The sequence below is a fragment of the Cebus imitator genome, unplaced genomic scaffold (assembly GCF_001604975.1).
Source record: "Cebus imitator isolate Cc_AM_T3 unplaced genomic scaffold, Cebus_imitator-1.0 Scaffold755, whole genome shotgun sequence".
NCBI classification, from domain to species: Eukaryota; Metazoa; Chordata; class Mammalia; order Primates; family Cebidae; genus Cebus; species Cebus imitator.
This window is the reverse complement of record NW_016108070.1, coordinates 297840-320542: the sequence shown is the minus strand read 5'-3', so window position 1 is coordinate 320542 and position 22703 is coordinate 297840. Positions and strand designations below refer to the sequence as shown.

Genomic DNA, 22703 nt, shown 5'->3' with positions numbered 1-22703 from the left:
ATATCCTTCAATGTGCAAAATCCTATACTTATTTTGATTATGACAAAGAAGAAAGGAATAGGATAGAAATATGCAATTATCACTAATATTTTTTCTTGTTAGAACATCCAGTAAATTCCCAATGCCACTGTGACAAAATTCTAGACAATAACATATTTTCTTTTAATTAAAATAAACAGTGATCTTAAATATTAGATTAAGAGGCCTAAACTAGGGAAAGTCCTCTAGTGCTCAGTTACTAATGCTCTTATAAAACAAGCATATAGCAAGCATTTTTTTAAAGGCAAAATTTATAAAGAATTTAATGAAATCGCCATGAACTATCCATGAGATAATCTCCGGAGGATATCCCAGCTCTAGTAACAGGATTTTCTGATTTGGATCAAAGGGCCAAATCAGAGTGCATCTTCTAAATAAAACCCAACACAGAGATAGGAGCAGCGGCCCATGCATGGAATTTATTGTGTGCTACTGTTTATAAAATACTCGAATAGTCCTGCACATGCATAATATTTCCAACTTAGACAGGAGACCATACAGGGTGCACTTTCTGGCAAACAAAACAATAAATGGTTCCGCTGCCTGGAGCTCTGAGTTGTATTCCAGGGCATGAGGGAAGCAGGCCACCAAAGTAAAGGGAAATACCAAACTACAGTGGCAATCAATACAGGTCAATAATTGTGAAAAATTAGCACATGGTTCCATTTAGTTTAACCAAGCAGTTCAGTTAACTATCAAAAGAAAAGTTTCAACATGCAGTCTTGACTTTTATGCTTCCACTAACATCTGAATGATTGAACAGAACCGTTGCTTCTAGGCTGCATTGCTTAATCAAAAACACTTCCAGAACATTTTAAAATTTCCTTTGCATTAAAACATAAAAATGATAGAAAGCCAGCAGCAAATCACCCTGGTGGCTATTTAAGCAACTTGAGTACTCACAATAAACTAAAATTTCTCATAACATCTAGGTAACCTATACATGTCGTACCTGTACATCATAGGTCTATATATTAAATATTTGCAAAATGAAAACATGCATACACAAAATACGTCAAGTTTTACAGACATGATTTGAATTAAAATTTACTTTGACAATGTACAAACTTCTTTTAAAGTACCTTAAATGAGTAATTCTGTAATTCTTCATAATTTTGAAATTTAGAGGTTTTCTTCTTAAATCTCTGGGTGTAAATCTTAAAAGATATGGGCAAAAAAGATTCTAAATTAGTTTTTGGATTTGTGTTCAAGTAAAAGAGCCTGCCTAGAAATAGGATATGCATTCATAATTAAAAAATACCAAGACTATGTTACAGAATTAGCCACATTTAAGAACTATAGACCTGAGGTCAACATTTTGTATAAATGCCAACTGGGTTTCTCAGCATTTTGCTCACAATTCAAAATACAGCTAGTAACCTCAGAAATGTATTTTAAGACCATGCTAATTCATCCTTTAAAGACATTTCATGGAAAAAGAAAAGTCCACATTAGCTCTTATGATTGCATTTGAAGTCATGGTTGAAAAACAAAATCTAATTCTACTGAAGGGGAAAAGAAATCTGATTTGTAAACTTAAATGTGTGAACCACAAGCATAAATGGAGGTGTGGATGCCCTCCACTGGAAATTGCCCCAAGCCCCTTGCTCACTGCTCTCCACCTTGGCAGCGATGACCCAATCTTATCAGAAAGCACATGTCCCAGGGCCCTCAAGCCTCCATCCAGGAAGGAAGCTGGGGTCTCAGAAGCACAATGGTTTCTTCAGAGGGACTGTGACATTTACAGTCAGCTGGGCCGACCCCTCCAGCTCCTCGGGTGATCTGTCCATTTGGGGCCCGAGATGTGAGAGTCCCTGGGAAGTCGTGGGTCACTGGGCAGTATGGTTGCCCGTCCCGTGGTTCTCAGTGGCATGTGCGGTGTTCAGAGAATTGAAACCATCTTGCTGTACAGCATCTTTCCGAGGTGGCATTCTCTCATTGATCCTATCCAAACCCTTTGCCTCTTCAAAACTGCAGATTCTATGTGGTGGAGAGAATCCTCGTATTGCTTAACAAAATGCAAATTTGATAAGTCAGTAATTGAAAAACATTTCTGAGATTTCAAAAACATAATTAATGATTTTTAAGAAGAAAGAAATTAGTAGCTGTAAGTAGCAACACTTAAATCTTACTTTAACTGAATCCTATCCTCATTTCAGTCTTCCCCTTAAAATGTGAAATGTTTAAATCTAACTGTAAACATGATAGCTTCATAGATGACAAGTGTTAGCAAAGCCTTTCAAAAAAATTAAAAAACAAAAAATTTTAACCCTTTCCTGCCCCCAAAATCAACCTCCAGGAAATGATCTAGGTCTGACTTCTACTATACCAATTATCTCCTTTATCAGTCCCTAAGATCACCAGTGACTATCACAGTAAGGCAGCAACGAGAGTAGGGGCAAGTGAGGAGGCTAAACAAGGTTAATCCTCAACATACAAATCTGTACCAAGAGCTTGGGAGGAGAAAGAGGTAAAGAAAGGTTAAACTATAGTATATCAGAACCAAGTATCTTGGAGGTCAAGGTCAGCTCATCACCACCAATATAACATGAAAAAGGTGGGAAGTGCCTCCAAGAGTTAGATCTGTGTATGGGTGATAGCAAAGAAGTATTTATAATCTCATATTTTAGGATATGTCTTAATTCATAGCCATATTGCACAATCTTTAAAAACTCAAATCAAAATAAATGGCAATTGTCCACCAACTGTAAGGTTTATCATTCACTTCCTCTAGAATGATGCATTCTCCATTATTAAAATGTTCATGGGAAAGATTTTCAAACAACTAGTTATAATCTGGTTGCTTAATATTTGCAATCCCTAGGACTTAGTGTGTGCATATGAACCAAACAAATCCTGGGGCTGCAAACATTGAAGAATGTGAAATACTAAGCCAACACATGATATATATGAATATAATCTTATCCATAAACTATAGCCCAAACTGCAGCCAAAAAAAAAAAAAGAAAAAAGAAAAGCATTATAGGGACAGTTCCTGTATTCTCAGGCAGGCACACTACTGAAAATGAGTAAAAGCAAACTCATACCTATAGCTGGAGGAGGTTTCACTTAAGGAAAAAAAATCTGAGTAGCATAGAATCATGCAAAATATGGAACAGATCTCTATTTGCAGGTCAGTTGGTAATTTCTATTAAAACAGGCAACTTTATAAAGCTATACTATATAGCATAACATGCTATACTCTAAAGAAATCAGGAACATTACATTCTGATTGCATATTATACCAGAAAAAAGAAAAAGACTGTCACCATAGATATTAGCCCTTCTGATTTAAAAAAGAAAAATTAAAAAAAAAAAAAAAAAGGGCTACAGGACTACTAAATTTGATGAGTCAGTGAGTCTGATTCATCTTGGGCTGTGCAAGCTAGGAGTAAAACACACCCACAGGACATTCTCTGATGCCCACCCACACACCACAGATCTCTGCCCAGCACAAGGACTCTGATCATACCTTTTTCAGCCTCAATAGCCTCAACTGTGGCTGTACAGAAGTGAGCAGAGGCATGCAAAATGAATGAGAGAGATGAGAAGGGTCATATTGTACAGCAGAAAAGGCAATGATCACTTAAAATATCACAGTATCCCATACTACATCATCATTTACAATTTAACATAAATAGTACCCAAATTAGAGAGCCCCATCCCAATCCCCAATTCCTGACACAGCACAGTTTACACACAGCACTATGACAACATCACTCAGAGCACAGAACACATAAACCTACTGTAAACACAGACACCTCAGCACCCATGCAAATGCACTCCAGTATTAATTACCCATCTTGAATCAGTAATTTGATGGCCTTAGAATTTTCCATTATGTTTATTATATCACATCCATCACAAATCACAGGAAAATGCTCTAGGGTAAAATTATAATAGAATTGTAGCAGAAAAGCAAACAGAAAAGTCTTTCCTTTCATGTCAGTGAGAACAACACTCATTACCAGTTGGTTCTCTAAGACATAAACTAGAAGGGGTCAGCAATGCTTTACTTGCCACTTCTAATTTATAAGGCAAAACATAAGCCGCAAGAGCTGATATGACTACAGTGAAATTTAAGGGCAGTAAACTTGGTGAATTAATCTAAGTAGAACAGTTCTGTGGCTCTGTTCTTTGTGGGGGACCTGAAAGGATTCCTCCTGTCTACCAGGGATTTCCTTTCTATTCTAGTACTGATGTTCCAAATGCCTACAGACATTAACATCTATAGCCTTAAAAAACTCCATTTATACTCAATCAGTTTGTCACAAACTCAAATTTGACTCAGGAAAAGCCTACTAAGCATCCTTCTTACTCATCTACCAATTAAAGAGACGTTAAAGAATGGAAGTGAGGTCTTACAGGCATAAATTCTGATTATTTCATGACATAGGCACATAGGTCATATTACAAATAAGACCTATTTCTTGGTATAGTGTGTCACTGGCCCATTTCGAGAATTTCAACATATTTAGTCAAACATTTTGTAGTCAAAGATTCTTTTATTTGCTCATTTCTGGGTTTGAACTGTATAAACTCACACTGAGGACCAGGACCTAAGATAGCAGAGAACAATACTGGCTTACATATTGTCCATTCCCCCTATTACTCAGAATATTTTTAACAGTAATGCCCTTGTCTCTTTTACTTTGCTTCTTCTGCAATAAGGCCAGTTAGAATAATTATTCCCAAAATGATCTTTTAGCAATTAACATGATTTAGAAACAATTTAAACTGAAGAAATTAATGTAAAAGAAACTGATGAATCTAAGGAATTAAAGTGTACTAAATTAGAAAATGGTGATCTTAGCTAAAGAGTAAAGTGAATTGGGGACCCAAAAGGAAAAGGACAAACACTGAATAAGAGTTAATTTTCCTTGACTGTTAAATTATATTACAAATCGGGCAGGACTTGGAGGATCATGTCTATAATTCCAGCACTCTGGACGGCCGAGGTGGAAGGATGGTTTGAGCTTTTGAGCTCAAGCCTGGGCAACACATAGAGATAGATACCTCATCTCCCCTCCAGAAATTTAAAAAATTAGCTGAGCATGGTGGCATTCACTTGTAGTCCCAGCTACTCGGGAAGCTGAAGCAGGAAGATCGCTTAAGCCCAGATCTGCTACTTGCAAAACTATCTGAAAGGCACTATTTCTCTACTGTTTTCAGTTATATAGGACATCTTGACATGGCCTTAGTAAGTTTGAGCACAGTGCTATCTCAAACTGTGTTCCTCAGTACTACATAGGATAAATGACTGAGGAATTTGGCATTACTAAAATAGGATTGGCCACATATATTTCCCATATAGGTCCTGGTTGTAGCATTACAACGCTAGCTCTCAATCGAATTTCCCAGAAAGAAACATACATAAAATAAATATGAAAAGAAAATCCAACTCCAATAGAGTTGTGCAGTTTGTAAAAACACTCAAGAAACATCATGTAAATTAACTTTTAAAGTTCTTGAAAAGACAATTTTTATTTTCTGATAATTAGGCATGAGGTCTTAGATATAAAAATTTTTTCCTGTTGCAGTACCTCTCAATTATACATACTAACATCAGGAAACTTAACTACTAAAATTTAAAATGTAGGTTAACTTTTTAAAAAATAATCATAAAGATGTAGCTTTTGTATGACTTTTGCTATTTGTTTCAAAGTGGATTTATCTTATGCTAGGAAAATAATTTCAACCAAATGCCTAAACCACACTATCAAGAGCTACCTAAACTAGAAGCTATCTAGTTTAAGGGGTTCCAAATTAGACCCCTTAAACTCAACTCTTTCCAGTAATTTAGTCCATGCTGGGAACAGAGTCCTCCCAGCAAAGCTGCTGTCTTTCAAATCTCCGAAGCAATTGAGGGTGGTTTCAAAGCTGAAGGAATGAGCGTCAAGCTGTGTGCAAATTAAGAATAAACAGAAGTGCTGAGCTGTCAACAAAGCATGTAATTAGCAGGTGCTAATTGTGAAATCTGAAAGCAAAGTTTGCTGTGGATACAATATAAAAGTAATGTTATATCTAAGGATAATTGAGAGATGACTATAGTGTAGATTTATTTAAGTATGATACCCTTTTGGTTTTATTTTTGTTTTTTGAACAAAGAATAGTATTTTTGAAGCTATTCAAGTTCATCCTTTTCTATTAACATTTTTACCATTTTATTGAATGTTTAAGGTCTTGTTTTAATATACATTCATGAAATTATTTTTAGTTCAGTTTTCTAATGTTTACAATATAATAAGAAAAATGGAAGGCAAGGAATGTAAAGCAAATCAAAGCAGGTTTTAAAAAAAATCAAAAAAGAAACCTCGTTCAGAATGAAAATTTATAACTATAATTTCAAAACAGTGTACTTTTCAGATATACCAGTGTTGGTAGTGGACAATACAATGACATTTAAAATAGAAAATGTATAGGCTACAAGTAAAAATTGTTTAGAGGAAAATTTTTTTTTTAATTAAAAAGCAATCATTGGCCAAGCATACTGGCTCAAGCCTATAATACCAGCACTTTGGGAGGCTGAGGTCAGAAGACTGCTTGAGCCCAGGAGTTTAAGACCAGCCTGGGCAATACAGGGAAACCTTACCTCTACAAAAAATAAAAAAAATTAGCCGGTGTGGTGGCATGAGCCTATGGTCTCAGCTATGCCGGAGACTGAAATGGAGGACTGCTTGAGCCCAGGAGGTTGAGGCTGCATTGCACTCCAGCCTGAGTGACAGAGCAAGAGACCAGACCTGTTTCTCTCTCTCTCTCTCTCTCTCTCTCTCTGTCTCTCACACACACACATGTACACACACACACAAAAAAAAAAAAGGAAGAGAGACAGAGTGAGAGAGAGAGAATGAGAGAAAGAGATGAGAAAAAGAAAGAACAAACGAACAAAAAAGAAAGAAAAGAAAGCACTTATTATGGAACTGAATGAAATAAAATTGTGAAGTCAAATTTAAATTCATTCAATTAAAATTGCCTATTTTTTTCTCTCTAAAAAAGTCACTAATTACAACACCAAAAAGAAACTTAACTATGACTAAGGAAAACATCAGATCTGTTGCTATTTTAATAGACAATGACCCTTAGAGGGCTGTCAAAAGTGACTACAAGAAATGCAGGCTTTTCCACATCATATTTTTTGCTTTCCAACCACAGGGAAAGAAATCTAGACTGAATTACTATGTATGGTCACTAATATTCACATCACTCTCTTCTATTTAATCTGTAATGGGCTTTAAAAAAGTTAACCCAGTATTTACACAAATATTTACACCAAAAAAAGTTTTTTTAAGTATAAAATATTCAATGAGCCAGATTACAGAAATGCTTTACGTATAATTCTTTTTATTTTCATGCAAAATAAAGGCACACTTAATAACACCCTTTTAATTTTGACTTACAGGATTTAAATTCAACCCCTTATAACAATGAGTTAATATCTAATGTTACATTCATGTTCAGAATGCACAAAGTGCAGCAACAAATGCAGCAAACCTCAAAACAAGGTGCTACAAAGCTGCTTCTACATTGAAAGACAGACAAGTGTCTGATGGAGTAATTTAATTGAACATACTTTTACAGACATACAGCTAACCTAAAGAAAGACAGACAGATTTAGGAAAGCAGCTACATCTGCAGAGGAAGGAAACAGCATGTTACAGACAGTTAATTATACATAGAACATTTGACAAACACCACAGAAAACAAACTTTGGCATCATTTACCAGGGTACAAAACCTTGCACAAATATTTTGGCAACTGAAGTGCATAAGTACTGTTCTGGGGCCCAAGCAGGTAGTTAACTCTAAATTAAGTAGTTTTAAATATAAGCATAGTCTAATACAATGACATAAATTTTAAAAATTAAAAATAAGAAACTTGGAATTACATTTCCATTTTAGTAATAGGAATGATTCACATTCTGAAATTGGGGCTTTTAAAAGAAAAGGATGAGTTAGACAAATGAATAAATACTTCAGACATTATGATATGAGCTGCTCCCATATCACTGCATGAAAAGCGGAGGAACTGATCATTATTTTCAATCGAAAGGAATGCCCATTCTATCAATATTCTGCCCTGATCAAGTATTAATCAGACGCTAGCTAATACAGTACCCTGTCTATGTCAGCTGCTGAGACAGGAACTAAAAAACAGAAGGAATTCCCTGCATGCATTATGTGTATTGTTAGCAAAAGAGTGAGGTGTGCCCCAGTCCATCTGAGGCACAGCAAGTTGCATAACATCATTACCACTTTGCAGGGTCTGCCGTCCTCCAGCTAACACTCCACTAGGCAACATCCCTGTGGGAGTCAGGCCCTTGAGTGTCAGCACACTTTCACTCTCCTCCCTATAGCAGAGAGATACAACAAATATTAGATACTTCCAACAAGTACTTAATTTAAAAGAAAACATGGGGTCTAGATGTAGGCCATATATAAAATTTATAACATTCTTGTTATTACCATATTTTCCTCAATTTCAAGACATTTATTTTTGTATATTTTAAGTGTTTCAGATATGAGGGTGTGCCTTACAATTGAGGTATATATTATTTTTCCTGAAATGCTTTATTAAATATGTGGTAAGATTCATCAAGGGGCATCATACTGTTGAGAAAATAGTATGCATGTAACGGTATTTCATATGCACGGAAGTTCAAATGTCTGATATAATCAGTTTTGAAAACCAATTTTTAAAGACTGACCTATTCATTTGTACCCTTAAACCTGGTCTTCCTGAATTAACCCCAGGGACGGCAATTTATGGCTCCAGCACAAAGGACTTTCTATATGGATGAAAAAGTTCATCAAGAATACTCTAAAAAGTATCCCCTCCTTCTTACCCTGCTCCAACTTTCAAGGTGTAAATTTAGTTTTATCACTAAAAAAAGAGACACCAAAGATGAGCAATAATAATCACCAGAGTCAAAAATCTTAGCTTCAAAGGGACTTGTGTTCCCATCTTCAATAAACAAACATATAATTAACTTTTTTCTTTTTGAGACAAGGTCTCACTCCGTCACCCAGGCTGGAGGGCAGTGCCGCTATCATAGCTCACTGCTGACAACTTCCTGGGCTCAGGTGATCCTCCCATCTCAGCCTCCCAAACAGCTAGAACCACAGGTGCACGCCACCAGGCCCAGCTAATTTTGTATTCTTTTTTGTAGAGGTGGGCTTTCGCCATGTTTCCTAGCCTGGTCTTGAACTCCTGAGCTCAAACATCTGCCCACCTCGGTCTCCTCAGGTGCTGGGATTACAGGCATGAGCCATGGCGCCTGGCCTATGGGCCTAAGTAACTTCTTTACAGGAAGAATGATACCATGTTGCCTTATTTTTTTGGAGACAGAGCCTTGCTCTGTCGCCCAGGCTGGAGTGCAGTGGTGCAGTCTTGGCCCACTGCAACCTCTGTCTCCCTGGTTCAAGCAATTCTCGTGCCTCAGCCTCCCGGGTAGCTGGGGCTACAGGTGTGCACTACCAGGCCAGCTAATTTTTTTGTATTTTTAGTAGAGACAGGGTTTCATCACCTTGGCCAGGCTGGTCTCAAACTCCTGACCTCAGGTGATCTGCCTGCCTTGGCACCCCAAAGTGCTGAGATTACAGGTGTGTATTACCACACCCGGCCCCATGTTGCTTTTAGATGTCAAGCAGAACAATGCTTGTAACAAGGTACAATAAACGTTAATTTCTGCAAAACAAATAATCAAGAAAATATATCATTACCTGAGAACAGAGAAGACTCTTGCCATCTTGCCAATTGCTCGAATTTTGTTTCTTATGATTTCTTTCCGGGCTGCAGCTGAACCTACTTTCAATGGAATAAATAGAGAGAAAGGCTCAAGTTTAGGGCATGCATGCTTACAATATTCTGTTAGCCTGTTCCACACTCATCTAAACCAATACCAAGTCCCCTGCCACCAGCTTACATGGAGGGTACTAGATGAACTCATGCTAAAAAACTTCTTGCTCTCTCAATGTTTAGCTCAGCAATGGTCTAGTACTGGGGTCTGATACATGTAGAAATAAAAAGTAATCCACAAACTTTATGATTTTACTCTACTGACTGATCAGTAAAACAGCAATGGGAAAAACAAAAAACAAACAACAAAAACAAAAAAACAAGAAACATGAGCCCAACTTGCATTACAAACCAGAGGGCAAAAACTGATAATAATCCTATAGTCTCTGTTTAACTTTCGTGAGAACCTATGGCATGCAGACTAACAGACAGGAATTTGTTAACAGTCCTGTAGTTTTATTTAACTATCACAAAGTATTTGACATGCAGACTGACAATATCCCATCAGACTATGACAGAATAAGCTTTTTGCTTTGAGTTGGTTTAAAACTAATGGCATGAAGGAGCTACTGTGCAGGTAATCCTGAACTAAGGGCCATACCAGCAGTCAACAATGCACATCTTAATCTAATGTACCAGGTGTGTCCCTAAGGTCATGCAAATATATACAATCTTTTACATCTCTAGGTAAGTATGACATAAGTAATGAGAAAAACGTGGCTAAAGGATCACTACTGCTTTATCTCTAAAGGGTTAGCTGTGCTATCTATGATTGATGCAGAAGAAAATATACCACAATAACTAAATCCCTGGCTGGAATGACTCAAAGGTTTTCTCTTCCTTCCCTTGGCCTCCAGAAAGAACATCATCAATCTCAGTCCTGTTATCTCATATATAGCAACTAGAATCACTCTGGACCCAAAAGTGTGGTTCCTCAGAGCTGTGCTTCAACATAATGAAAACACAAATGGAAGCACCAGGGTTGAGGAGAAGGTTAAGGAAATGCTAAAGACACTACTTCCAAAGGGGCCTTAGGTATACAGAGGTCTGAACAACTCTAAGTCTTTTTGGGAGAGAACATCTCATTTAAAATTCAAGCAGTCCACAATTACATATAATTAAAAACTAAGATAATGACTGGACCTGACTGCAAGAAAAGAGAAAAAGAAATCCAGCTTCAAAGATAGAAACAAACGACATATTTTAGGGGGAAAAAATCGGCTCCATGGTATGTTTATGATCTTCTAAAGGGTAAATACTATGAGCACTGAAGCTACAGCTTTTACAAGTCCAAAACTGTGTGGGTACCTGGGTACCATGGCACTCTAAACAGGTATTTTTAAAATACAAATACAAAAAAAAAAAAACTAGAAATCTAAGAATCATAGAATTTGAAGAAACATTGGAGATACTATAAAGTGCAATCTCCTCATTTTATAGACAAAGAAACTGAGTTTATTAAGTCACTTGTCCAAGGATAGAAGAAGGTAAGCCTGATTCTCTTCTAATCAATTATTATAAACATTTTGTTTTAAAATTGACAGAATTTTTAAGGAGCTAGACTGGGGATTAGCAGTAGGGGGTTGCGGAAGATGGCTGTAATGAGGTACATTCATATTTTCAGTCTTAATTTCTATATCTGTAAAACCAAATGACATGTAAACTATACTGATATCAAATGAAAAATTCACAGGAATATAAAAACACTGTACAAATCAGGATTTTAAATCAGTCTACAAACATATCATGCATCATATTAAAATAAATGTCCACAGTAACATTTCTTTGGGAAATAATACAGACAATCAAACAACCCTAATCATGCAGGGAAAAATACAAAACATTACAAATAAGCAAAAGAATGAAATTTTAAAACAAGAGGAATGAAAAGGAGGGAAAAATATTTCCATGCACAGAAAGACAGATATCTTGGAATATGACTTCTAAAAATACCAAATACTAACTCAGATAAAACTTAACCTAAATTTGAACAAGGCCCAAGGGGACTCCACATAAACATTACTTGATGAATGTGCTAACTTACATGGACATGAGGATAAGTTATGAAGTCATATTTCAAAACAATGTTACTCTGTCTGGTCTGTACCTTTTTTATTGCCATATATGAGCCGTTCTTCAGATGGAGAGTCCAGAAAAAAGGAAGTGAATGATGGAGAAAAGGTGGTTGAGACAAATAAAAAGATAGAGATTTAACTTGGCAGTGGTACTGAAGAATGAATGTAGAAAGAAAGGGAGAAAAATGAAGGCCCTCATATTTGAAAAATTGAAAAATGTAGTACTGTAGAATCTGTTGAATAAAGAGGGATGCCACTGGGTAGAGCTCTAAAGTAAAGATTTCTTAAAAGATATGTGCTCGGAAGAAATTAAGGACAGAATGACTATCATATCTGATGAAAGCAGACATAATTAGGGACAGAAAAAAACATGTGAAAACACGTAAGACTGATAAAGGACTGCTAACAACAATTGCACATTTATAGTCATACCCCTAAGGAAATGTGTCACCTGTGGAAGTATATTAAGTAAAAGGTAATAATATAAATGAAATACAAACTCATGTGGTTCTTCAAGGACACCAACACCTGCAAAATCTGTAGTACATACAGAGAAATGTTGGTAACTTTATAAACTGCCTCAGCAGAAAACCTCACCCCCTCCCAACCAAGGAAAAGCTAAACCTCCCACACTCCCTAACAAAAGCACATGATTTCCTGAATCTGAATTGCAGAACTTTTGCATGTACTCAGGAGCAACAGTTATGTGCTTTCTGTCCCCAATCTAATCTGGGTGTTTAGGGGACATCTTTTTGCAAAAATAGCAATAGATTGTTTCAAATCAAGTAATAGTTCTAAGAGTAGGCAGCTGGGGTGGTTTCATCTGAGCTTTCCATATCTTCCATTCTAATGCTGGGATACATTATTCCATTACAGGAAATGTACTTATTTTAGTGAAACTGTAACACATATGGATTAGGTATTTCCCTTTACCAAACTGAAGACAAAAGATAAATATTTGGAAAAAATTGTATGCAACCTAAATATCACAGAAATTAGTGTTCAAAAATTCTCTTTTACAATTAACACTTTTAAAAGAGATGCTATGTGCATTTATACTTCAGTGTTAATGCAAATTTTTGTCTTAAGAATGGCCCCATATATACATTAAACAATATAGAGCACCAAAGATTTACCACTTAACAACAGTCTTTACCTAATCTTAACTTTTTTTTTTTTTTTTTTTTTTTTTTTTGAGACCAAGTCCTGCTCTGTCACCAGGCTGGAGTGCAATGGTGCAGTCTCGGCTCACTATAACCTCTCCCACCCAGGTTAAAGTAATTCTCCCACCTCAGCCTCCCAAGAAGCTGGGACTACAGGCACACGCTACCACATCTGGCTAATTTTTTGTATGTTTTTAGTAGAGACAGGGTTTTCCCAGGTTGGCCAGGCTGGTCTCAAAATCCTGACCTCAGGTGATCCACCCGCCTTGGCCTCCCAAAGTACTGGGATTACAAGCATGAGCCACCTCACCCAGCCATCTTAGTTTTAAATATACAAAAATTACTCCTTTCCTGACACTCAGAAATCCCAATACTGCTCTCTCTCTCTTTCCCCAAATAAAAGCTAAACCCTTATTCTGATTCCACAGCCATCCATCAAGTTTTCTTTCCAAAGTCAGATTTCTCCCCAGAACAAATCCATAGGATGTTTCCACTATTGTGTAGGAAAAGAGGAAGGAAAGAACAGAAGGCATGCCACCATGGTGAAAGGAAAGGAGAAAAGATGGACAGAGCTAAAGGGAAGAAATCAGGAAATACAAAAAATGAAGGGAAATAAACCTAGTTCCAGTATCACTTTCCCTACCCATCTTACACCTTAGTATCCATCTGAATCTCCTCCTCTGCCCTTCATTTCCTCAATATTCTTTTCTCTTTCAAACTATTCCCATTCCTCCATGCAAACTCCCAGACTCATATTCCTAAAACTTTCTTGGAGTCCCTACTCCTAATACTTGGTAGCGGAAGAGTTAAAAAAATGAGGAGTAATTGTATCTGCCCTGTTAGCAGTGAAGGGAGATCTAGTTCTAAGCTGAAACTCAGTGTATTTTCCCATAGAAACATAGTCATAAATGGTGCTTAACAATTCCTAAAATTATTTGAGTGGGAAAAAATTTTTATCCTCTCTATTCCCTCATTTTCTGGGTAAGAAAATCCTGAGAAATTAGGTGCCTTTTCTCAGATTACACAGCTAGTGAATGGTAGTGACAACACACCTAAACCACTGATCCTTTTCATTAAACTACACTGCCTCTTTAATGATCAAATTAAATTCATCCCTGGAAAGCAAGAATAATACAACAAGTGAATGAATTATCATGCTAATCAGAAAAATATTGATGATATATAAAATCTCATTAGAATATAATAAAATTTTATATTTATTTCTGTTTAAATCTCAAAACATGACTCAGTATCTTTCTTCATATAAATCATAGGTATCTAAAACCAATTACTATAATTAGACTTAACAAGGAAACTTTTTTCTTCTTTTTATAGGAAGAGGACTAAAAGCATTACCTACCATCATTCCTATTTAACTTCCTATTAGCAATATTGATAACTTTTAAAGAATAAAAGAAAGGTAAAAATACAGAAAATAACAACATCGATACCCTATAAATGACATATTTTAAAAATAGAAAATAAAAATTATCATAAAAAATAATTCTGCTAATTCAAGTTTGTTAGATACAAGATAAACCCACAAATATATAGTATATTCCCACACAGATAGAAAATATGTTGAAAGACACCAGTTGTAGTAGAAATAAGAACATAAAATATTGAAGTATTAATTTAACTCGACAATAACAAAAGTTTTTCAAACAAAAACTAAATAATCTTAAATGAAGGAATTATGTATTAAATGAAGTAATTATAGTAAATAAAATAATTATATAGAGCAAGAGTTCTTGGTTTTAGTTTGGAAAACTAAATACTATTTATTTATTTAAAAAAAAAAACAACACAAAACAAAACCAAAGAAAACCTTGGCTGGACATGGTGGTTCATGCCTGTAATCTCAGCACTTTTTGAGAAACTGAAGTGGGAGGACTGCTTGAGGCCAGGAGTTCAAGACCAGCCTGGACAACGGAGAGAAACCTTATCTCTTAAGAAAAATTTTAAAAACCTCCCTAGATTCAGATATGCATTTAATATGATATCAATTAAAATTCTCACTAAATATTTCACAGAATTTGAAAAACAGAAAACTTTAAAAAATTAGGCTATGTGCCAATAATTATTTCAATTACTCATTATCTCAATATCTTCAACATTATGAAGTAGGTATTATTGTCACTTCTTTGAAGATAAGAGAAACTGAGACTCAGAAAGGTTAAGTAAGTTGTCTGATGCCACGGAACCATCATAAGGAACTAGAATCTGAGCCCAGGTCTAGTCTTAGAACAAACAGTGACAGCAGAACAGGGAAACAAAATATCTGTTTAAAACTATTCAATGGCCCAGCACAATGGCTCACCCCTGTAATCGCAGCACTTTGGGAGGCCGAGGCGGGTGGATCACCTGAGGTCAGGAGCTCGAGACAAGCCTAGCCAAGATGGTGAAACTTCATCTCTACTAAAAATACAAAAATAAGCCGGGCACAATGGTGGGTGCCTGTAATCCCAGCTACTCAAGAGGCTGAGGCAGGAGAATCGTTTGAACCAACCAGGAGGCAGAGATTGCAGTGAGCCAAGATTGGGCCACTATACTCCAGTCTGGGCAACAGAGCAAGACTCCATCTCAAAAAAAAAAGGAAAGATAATTAAAATAAGGAAAAGTAAGTATTATTCATTAAAGTTTACTATCCAAACTAAAAAATAATTGATATAAATATGCTATGTCAGTTATTAACCAAAGTATAAGAACAAAAGCACATTTTCTGCCTACCACCAACAGATGGCAATGGTAGCACTTGTACACAGTTACTTTGTACTTTCAACAAATGGGCTTTTTTTTTTCTTTTTAAGACGGGGTTTCGCCATGTTGGACACGCTGGTTTCGAACTCCTGACCTCAAGTGATCCACCCGCCTCGGCCTCCCGAAGTGCTGGGATTACAGGCGTGAGCCACCACGCCCGGCCAACAAATGGGCTTTCAAGTGTTTAAGAATCAAACCTGTTTCTAAGTAGAGAAATTTCTATATAGGTATCATTCAGATTTTACTCCGTAAGTGATCAAATGAAATGGACAGTTTACACAGTTGAAAAAACAGTAATTTTCTACTTAGCATCACAAGAAATCAAAGAAATGTGAATTTAAGCAACTATAATTTACTACTATATAGCCATAAAGCAAATAAGTAAAAATAACCAAAATCCAATGAGGTAGTCCTGTGGAGAAATATGTCTATGGCTTCCTTGCTGGAGGTACTTCACAGTGATCCAATCCTTCTGCAAAGCAATCTGGTAGTTCACAGCTAAAACAATGAAGCTAAAGAGTTACAGAGTTAATTCTGTAACTCTATAATTCTGTTCAATAAATTTATTCCAAGGAGGAAAATAAAAGCTATTATACAAACATGTTTATTTTACTGCTATTCGTAAGATTTAGAACCCAACTGCCAAACAATATGAGATTAACTATGAAAATTAAAATTATGGTGTGTGCATACACACACACACACACACACACACACACACACACACACACAGATATATAGAGATATACATATTTTAATAGAGACAGGAAAATCTTTCCATATTGCCCAGGCTGGTCTCCAACTCCTGGACTCAAAGGATCCTCCTGCCTTGGCCTCCCATAGTGCTGGGATTATAGGTATGAGCCACTACACCTGGCCAAACATTATAGAATAGACTTAGCAATATTAGCTATGGCCAGGTGCCGTGGCTCATGCCTATAATCACAGCACATTGGGAGGCCAAGGCAAGAGATCACAAGGTCAAGAAATCGAGACCATCCTGGCCAACATGGTAAAACTCTGTCTCTACTAAAAGTACAGAAAAATTAGCTGGGCGTGGTGGCACATGCCTGTAGTCCCAGCTACTTGGGAGGCTGAGGCAGGAGAATCGCTTGAACCAGGAGCTAGAGGTTGCAGTGAGCTGAGATCGTGCCACTGCACTCCAGCCTGGCAACAGAATGAGACGCCATCTCAAAATAAAAAGAACTATATAGCTATTAAATCTTACCAATATATAGATTACCATGTTAACATGGTAAACAATTACCATATTTAATACATGGAAACATTTAAGTACTGATTACAACTACAAAAAGTATACTAAAACAGTGTTATAGCTCTTTTAGAATTTGTCTAGCAGGCTTTCTGGTTTTTGCCGGAAAGCCACCCCCCCCCGCAAAAAAAAAAAAAAAAATTAACTAAAACACAGATGTGAAGGGAATATGGAAGGGAATAATTTTTGGTTTATAAATTGTATTTTTATGTACTCAGGTTTTAATAAACACACATTTAAATAATACAGTTTTAAATAAAATTTCAAAACCAAATAAAATGAATTTTGTTTCTATAGTACTACTTTTTATTATAAGCATGCATTAGGTACACAGGCCTGTTGGCTTACATAACAACAACCGTGTATAACTTTGCTTCTACGGAAAATGCTTTGTTTCTACGAAAAAATGCTTTCAGAATCTCAAACTAAATTAGCAAGTGGTCTTTCAGAACACAACCACACTAATTTGGAAACAGTCTACTTTAGTGTCTGAAAGGAAGGAAAAACCAAATTGAGAGTTCAGGTATGTTTCTGATGCACTAAGAATATTGTACTAATAAAACAAATTGTATTTTTATCCTCTTTTTTCTAAGCAGTGTCCATATTCATCAAGAACCACATCCTTTTAATACTTCAGTTTTCCTTTCCTTATGGTCTTTCTTCCAAATTTCTCCTTTCCCAAAGTTCACCTTCTTCCCCATACTATCATTAAAAAAATGAAACAACTAAAATTATTTTCAAATTTTAATATCCCAAAAAAAGTGACTTGTTACTTATCAAATAGCACAGTCATCTCCAAGCAATGACTATTTTTTGCAAAATAGTGTGTACTGAGGCTAGGCAATAAAGAAATACCATTTCACAATTAAAAAAAATAGTAAGATGAATAATCATACCATCAAACTGGTCTTCACCTTCAGTCATTAGTTCATCATCAGAGCAAATACTCAGAACATTTACCAACATTTCTGTCACTATTTGAGAAAAAAAAGTTACATGTTAGCTAGCCATATATAACGGTCTATATATATGCATTGCAACTATTCCTACAAATGGTCAAACAACATTTAGCCCAAAAAAGCAAATACATTCTTACAGCAAAAATGACGGAATTTAAAAAATGCAAAGGCTTTCAAAATGAAAGATATTCAATGGACAACAATTCTGAAAGAAAGAGATTCTTTATTGAACAAATTTTCAGGCCTCTCAAAAAAAACAAAAACAAACAAACAAAAAAACAAAATGAAGTCCCATAGAGATAAGAACAGAGATCAATAACAACTGAATATATACATTGTAAATCTTCATTCATGGATATAGCATAATAAGAAAAAAAATCATGGAACACTTTTACTGGTTCCAAAAAGTCCCAGGATTTAATCTTTTAAAAACTGGCTTCAGCAACTTCCCTGAAATTTATTTCTAAAGATTACTAATGACTGCCTAACAATCTGAAGTCTTGGCTTTTTCATAGGCCTAATCCTCCTTGACTATTCTATATATTTTTTTCCTTCTCTTTTCCCTTGGTTCCCAAGGCTCTATTCTTCTGGTTTTCCCACGTTTGGATCATTTTCCCCAAAAACTGTGGATATCAAGATTCTCTCTGCAGTATTATTCCTCTTATATGTTCAATTACTTGGCATTTCTGTATATTATCATATTTACAGTTTCAATTATCACTTCACTGAAGATGATTCCAAAGTCTGTATCTCCAGTGTTGACCTCTCCTTCAGGCTCTGGATTTCCTTGCTGGTTTTATTGTCAATTGTCTTAAACCATTTGTATACTATATGTTTCTCTACTAGAATGAAAACTTCATGAGTGTAGGATGTTGTTTAATTCATTATGGTAACTGCAAGGCCTAGCACTGTCCCCTATCTCATGACAGGTACCGAATAAATATCTAACAAGTTAAGTACATAAAATAAGGAAGAAAAAAGCAAATTTCAATAAATAAATTTTAAAAAGTCTACTGACACCTAGATGTCCTGAAGGCGCCCAGAAATGAACATATTAAAAAAAAATTCAGTATTTCTCCTACAAACCATTTTTCCTTCTATATACTTTTTAAAAAACATACTTTAAAAAAAATTGCACAAATACAATTTTTCCTTCTATAAATGTACAAAAGCCCCACACATCAGGTACTGCACTAAAGCTCTAGGATTCAGGTATGAAACGCGAAGACTCTACCTTCAAAAAGCCTACTAACCACTGAAGGAGATATTAAATATCAACCTCAAAAAAGTGACGAAAAACATGCTATAAGTATTCAAAGATATGCAAAAGATCTGCTGGGGAAAGCAAGGCTTTTGGTAGATGACATTTGAAAGTCAACTACGAGTTTGCCAAGTGAAGAGGGCAGATAAGGTATGCTAAACAAAAGTTAGAAAAAATGATGTAGTAGTCATTTAACACAACAGAATAGAGAGTCTAGAAAGAAAATCTGATATTTATTTTTTTCACAAGGGTGCCAAAACAATTCAGTGACTAAAGAACAGCCATTTCAACAGTGGTGAACTACAAAAGAATAACGCTGCAAATGGTCACATGTGAAAGAATAAACTGGACTCCCCCTACTGTACACGACATGCAAAAATTAACTCAAAATGGATCAAAAACCTAACGTAAGAGCTAAAATTCTTAGGAAAAAAACAAGGATAAATCTTTATGAGCTTGGATTAGGAAATATTTCTTAGGTATAACAACAAAAACACAAGCAACAAGCAAAAAAATAGATAAATATGACTTCATCAAAATTAAAAAACTTTTTGACCAGTCACAAAAGACCATATATTTTATGACCGTATTTATAGAAAACGTCCAGCGTAGGCAAATCTATGGAGACAGAAAGATCAGTCTTTCTGATGGTTACACAACTCCAGAAATATACTAAAAGCAACTGAATTGTATACTTCAAATAGATGAATTGCATCATATATAAATTATATTTCAATAAAGCCGTTATGCTGTATACCTTAAAGATATACAATAAAATTTTTTTTAAAAAATTATAAAACTTTTGTGCTTCACAGGACCAAAAAAGCGGGTATGGAAGTATGTGTCTGTAATCCCAGCTACGTAGGAGAGTGAAGAAGGAAGATCACTTGAACCTAGGAATTTGAGGCCAGCCTAGGCAACACTGTAAGATCCCATCTCTAAAAAAAAAGGAAAAAAATTCGCTAGTCACGGTGGAACATGCCTGTAGTCCTAGTTACTTGCAAGGCCAGGTGGGAAGACTGCTTAATTAAGTCCAGGAGTTTGAGATTGCAGTGAATTATGACTGGACTCCTGCATTCTAGCCTAGGTGAGAGAGTGAATGCCTAAATGACATTATCAAGAAAGTGAAAGCCAGTCAGGCTGGGGGCTCATGCCTGTAATCCCAGCACTTTGGGATCACTTGAAGCCAGGAGTTCAAGATGAGCCTTACCAACATGGTGAAACCCTGTCTCTACTAAAAATACAAAAATTAGCCAGGCATGCTGGCCTGTTAGCCAGCTACTCAGGAGAGTGAGGCAGGAGAATTGCTTGAACCTGGGAGTTGGAGGTTGCAGTGAGCCGAGATGGTGCCACTGCATTCCAGCCTGGGTGACAGAGTGAGATCCTGTCTCAAAAAAAAAAAGTGAAAGTGAAAGTGGAATGGAAGAAAATTATTTGTAAATCATACATATGATAAGAAACTTGCATACAGAATATATAAAAAACACAACTCAACAATAATTACCTTACGTGAAACAACTGAGACATGGAAAAACAAATACTGCATGTTCTCATAAGTGGATGCTAAATAATATATATACATGGAGGTAGAGTGTGGAATGATAGACAATGGAGCCTTGGAAGGGTGGGGAGGTGGGAAAGGGGTGGAAGATAAAATTACTTAAGTACAATGTATGCTAGTCTGGCGATAGATACACTTAAAAGCCTTGACTTCACCACTATGCAATATATCCATGTAACAAAATTACACTTATACTTCATAAATTTATACAAACAACAAAAACATTTTTTAATAAAGAAAATTTTAAGACAATCCAATTATAAAATGAGCAAAGGATTTGAAAATATATTCATCCTCAACTGGGTGCAGTGTGGCTCATGCCTGTCATCCTAGCACTCTGGGAGGCTGAGGCGGGCAGATCACTTGAGCTCAGGAGTTGTAAGCCTGGGCAACATGGTGAAACCCCATCTCTATATTAAAACAGATATTTTATATATTTAACATATTTTAAAATATTATATATATTTATATATAATACATGATATATTAAAATATGTTATATTAAAATGTATTAATATTAAAATATACATTATATATTAAAACATATATTTTTCATCCAAAGAATACACACTCCTGATTAAACTGTAAAATGGTACAGCTGTTCTGGAAAACAGTTTGGCAGATCCTTAAAAGGTTAATCATAGTTACCATATGACCCAGCAGTTTCACTCCCAGGTCTATACCCAAGAAAATGAAAATACAAAACTTGTAGGTGCATATTCTTCGTAGCATTATTAATAACAGTCCAAAAGTAGAAATGTCTATCAGCTGATGAATAAAACAAACAAAATGTGCTATATCCATACAACAGAATACTATTCCATCAGAAAAAGGAATGTCATACTGATTCATACTATACCACAGATAAACCTTGAAACATGGAAAGAAGCCAGTCACAAAAGAGCACACACTGTATGATTCCATTTATATAAACGGTCCAGAATAGGTGAATCTATGGGGATAGCAGATTGGTGGTTGCCTAGGGTTCGCAAGGGGGGTTAGGGGAAAATGAAGAGTGACTGCTATTGGGCACAGGGTTTCTCTTTGGAGGGGATGATGGAAATGTTCCAAAATTGTGGTAACAGTAGCACAACTCTTTGGTATATAAAAAACATGGCCGGGCGCGGTGGCTCACGCCTGTAATCCCAGCACTTTGGGAGGCCGAGGCCGGTGGATCACGAGGTCAAGAGATCGAGACCATCCTGGTCAATATGGTGAAACCCTGTCTCTACTAAAACTACAAAAAATTAGCTGGGCATGGTGGCGCGTGCCTGTAGTCCCAGCTACTCAGGAGGCTGAGGCAGGAGAATTGCTTGAACCCAGGAGGTGGAGGTTGCGGTGAGCCGAGATCGCGCCACTGCACTCCAGCCTGGGTAACAAGAGCGAAACTCCGTCTCCCAAAAAAAAAACAAAAAACAACCGTGGAATTATATAATTTAAATAGGTCAACTGTATGGTATGTGAATTATATGTCAATAAAGCTGTTATAAAAAATAAAGAAAAGTATGCAGTTATAAAACTTAAAAAGCATAGCACATTCAGAAAACTGGCTTTGCAGCCAGGTGCGGTGGCTCATGCCTACAAGCCCAGCACTTTGGGAGGCCAAGGCAGGTGAATCACCTGAGGTCAGGAGTTGGAGACCAGCCTGGCAAACATGGAGAAACCTCAACTCTACTAAAAATACAAAATTAGCCAGTCATGGTGGCACATGCCTATAATCCCAGCTACTTGGGAGGCTGAGGCAGGAGAATTGCTTGAACCTGGGAGGTGGAGGTTGCGGTGAGCCGAGATAGTGCCATTGCACTCCAGCCTGGGCA

At 36.3% G+C, this 22703-nt stretch overlaps 1 protein-coding gene and 1 non-coding gene across 5 annotated transcripts in view; one reads left to right on the top strand and one right to left on the bottom strand.

Moving 5' to 3' along the window:
* Positions 1-432: 432 nt before the first annotated feature.
* The window catches only part of PPP3CB (protein phosphatase 3 catalytic subunit beta), a 58101-nt gene continuing 35830 nt past the window's right edge, over positions 433-22703 (bottom strand). The window contains exons 10-15 of one of the 4 annotated variants that reach the window (XM_017519525.1): positions 18002-18079; positions 11942-11968; positions 9759-9843; positions 8289-8386; positions 3512-3541; positions 433-2047 (exon numbers count right to left, since the gene is read on the bottom strand). In XM_017519525.1, coding sequence (XP_017375014.1) covers positions 1869-2047; positions 3512-3541; positions 8289-8386; positions 9759-9843; positions 11942-11968; positions 18002-18079 — 497 coding nt within the window. In that variant the 3' untranslated portion in view covers positions 433-1868. The remainder of the gene's footprint in view (positions 2048-3511; positions 3542-8288; positions 8387-9758; positions 9844-11941; positions 11969-18001; positions 18080-22703) is intronic. The other 3 variants (XM_017519526.1, XM_017519528.1, XM_017519530.1) reach the window with 3 other exon arrangements.
* On the top strand, positions 17159-17220 carry LOC119469651. Its single transcript, XR_005198486.1, has one exon. It is a non-coding gene; the product is annotated as a U7 small nuclear RNA (small nuclear RNA).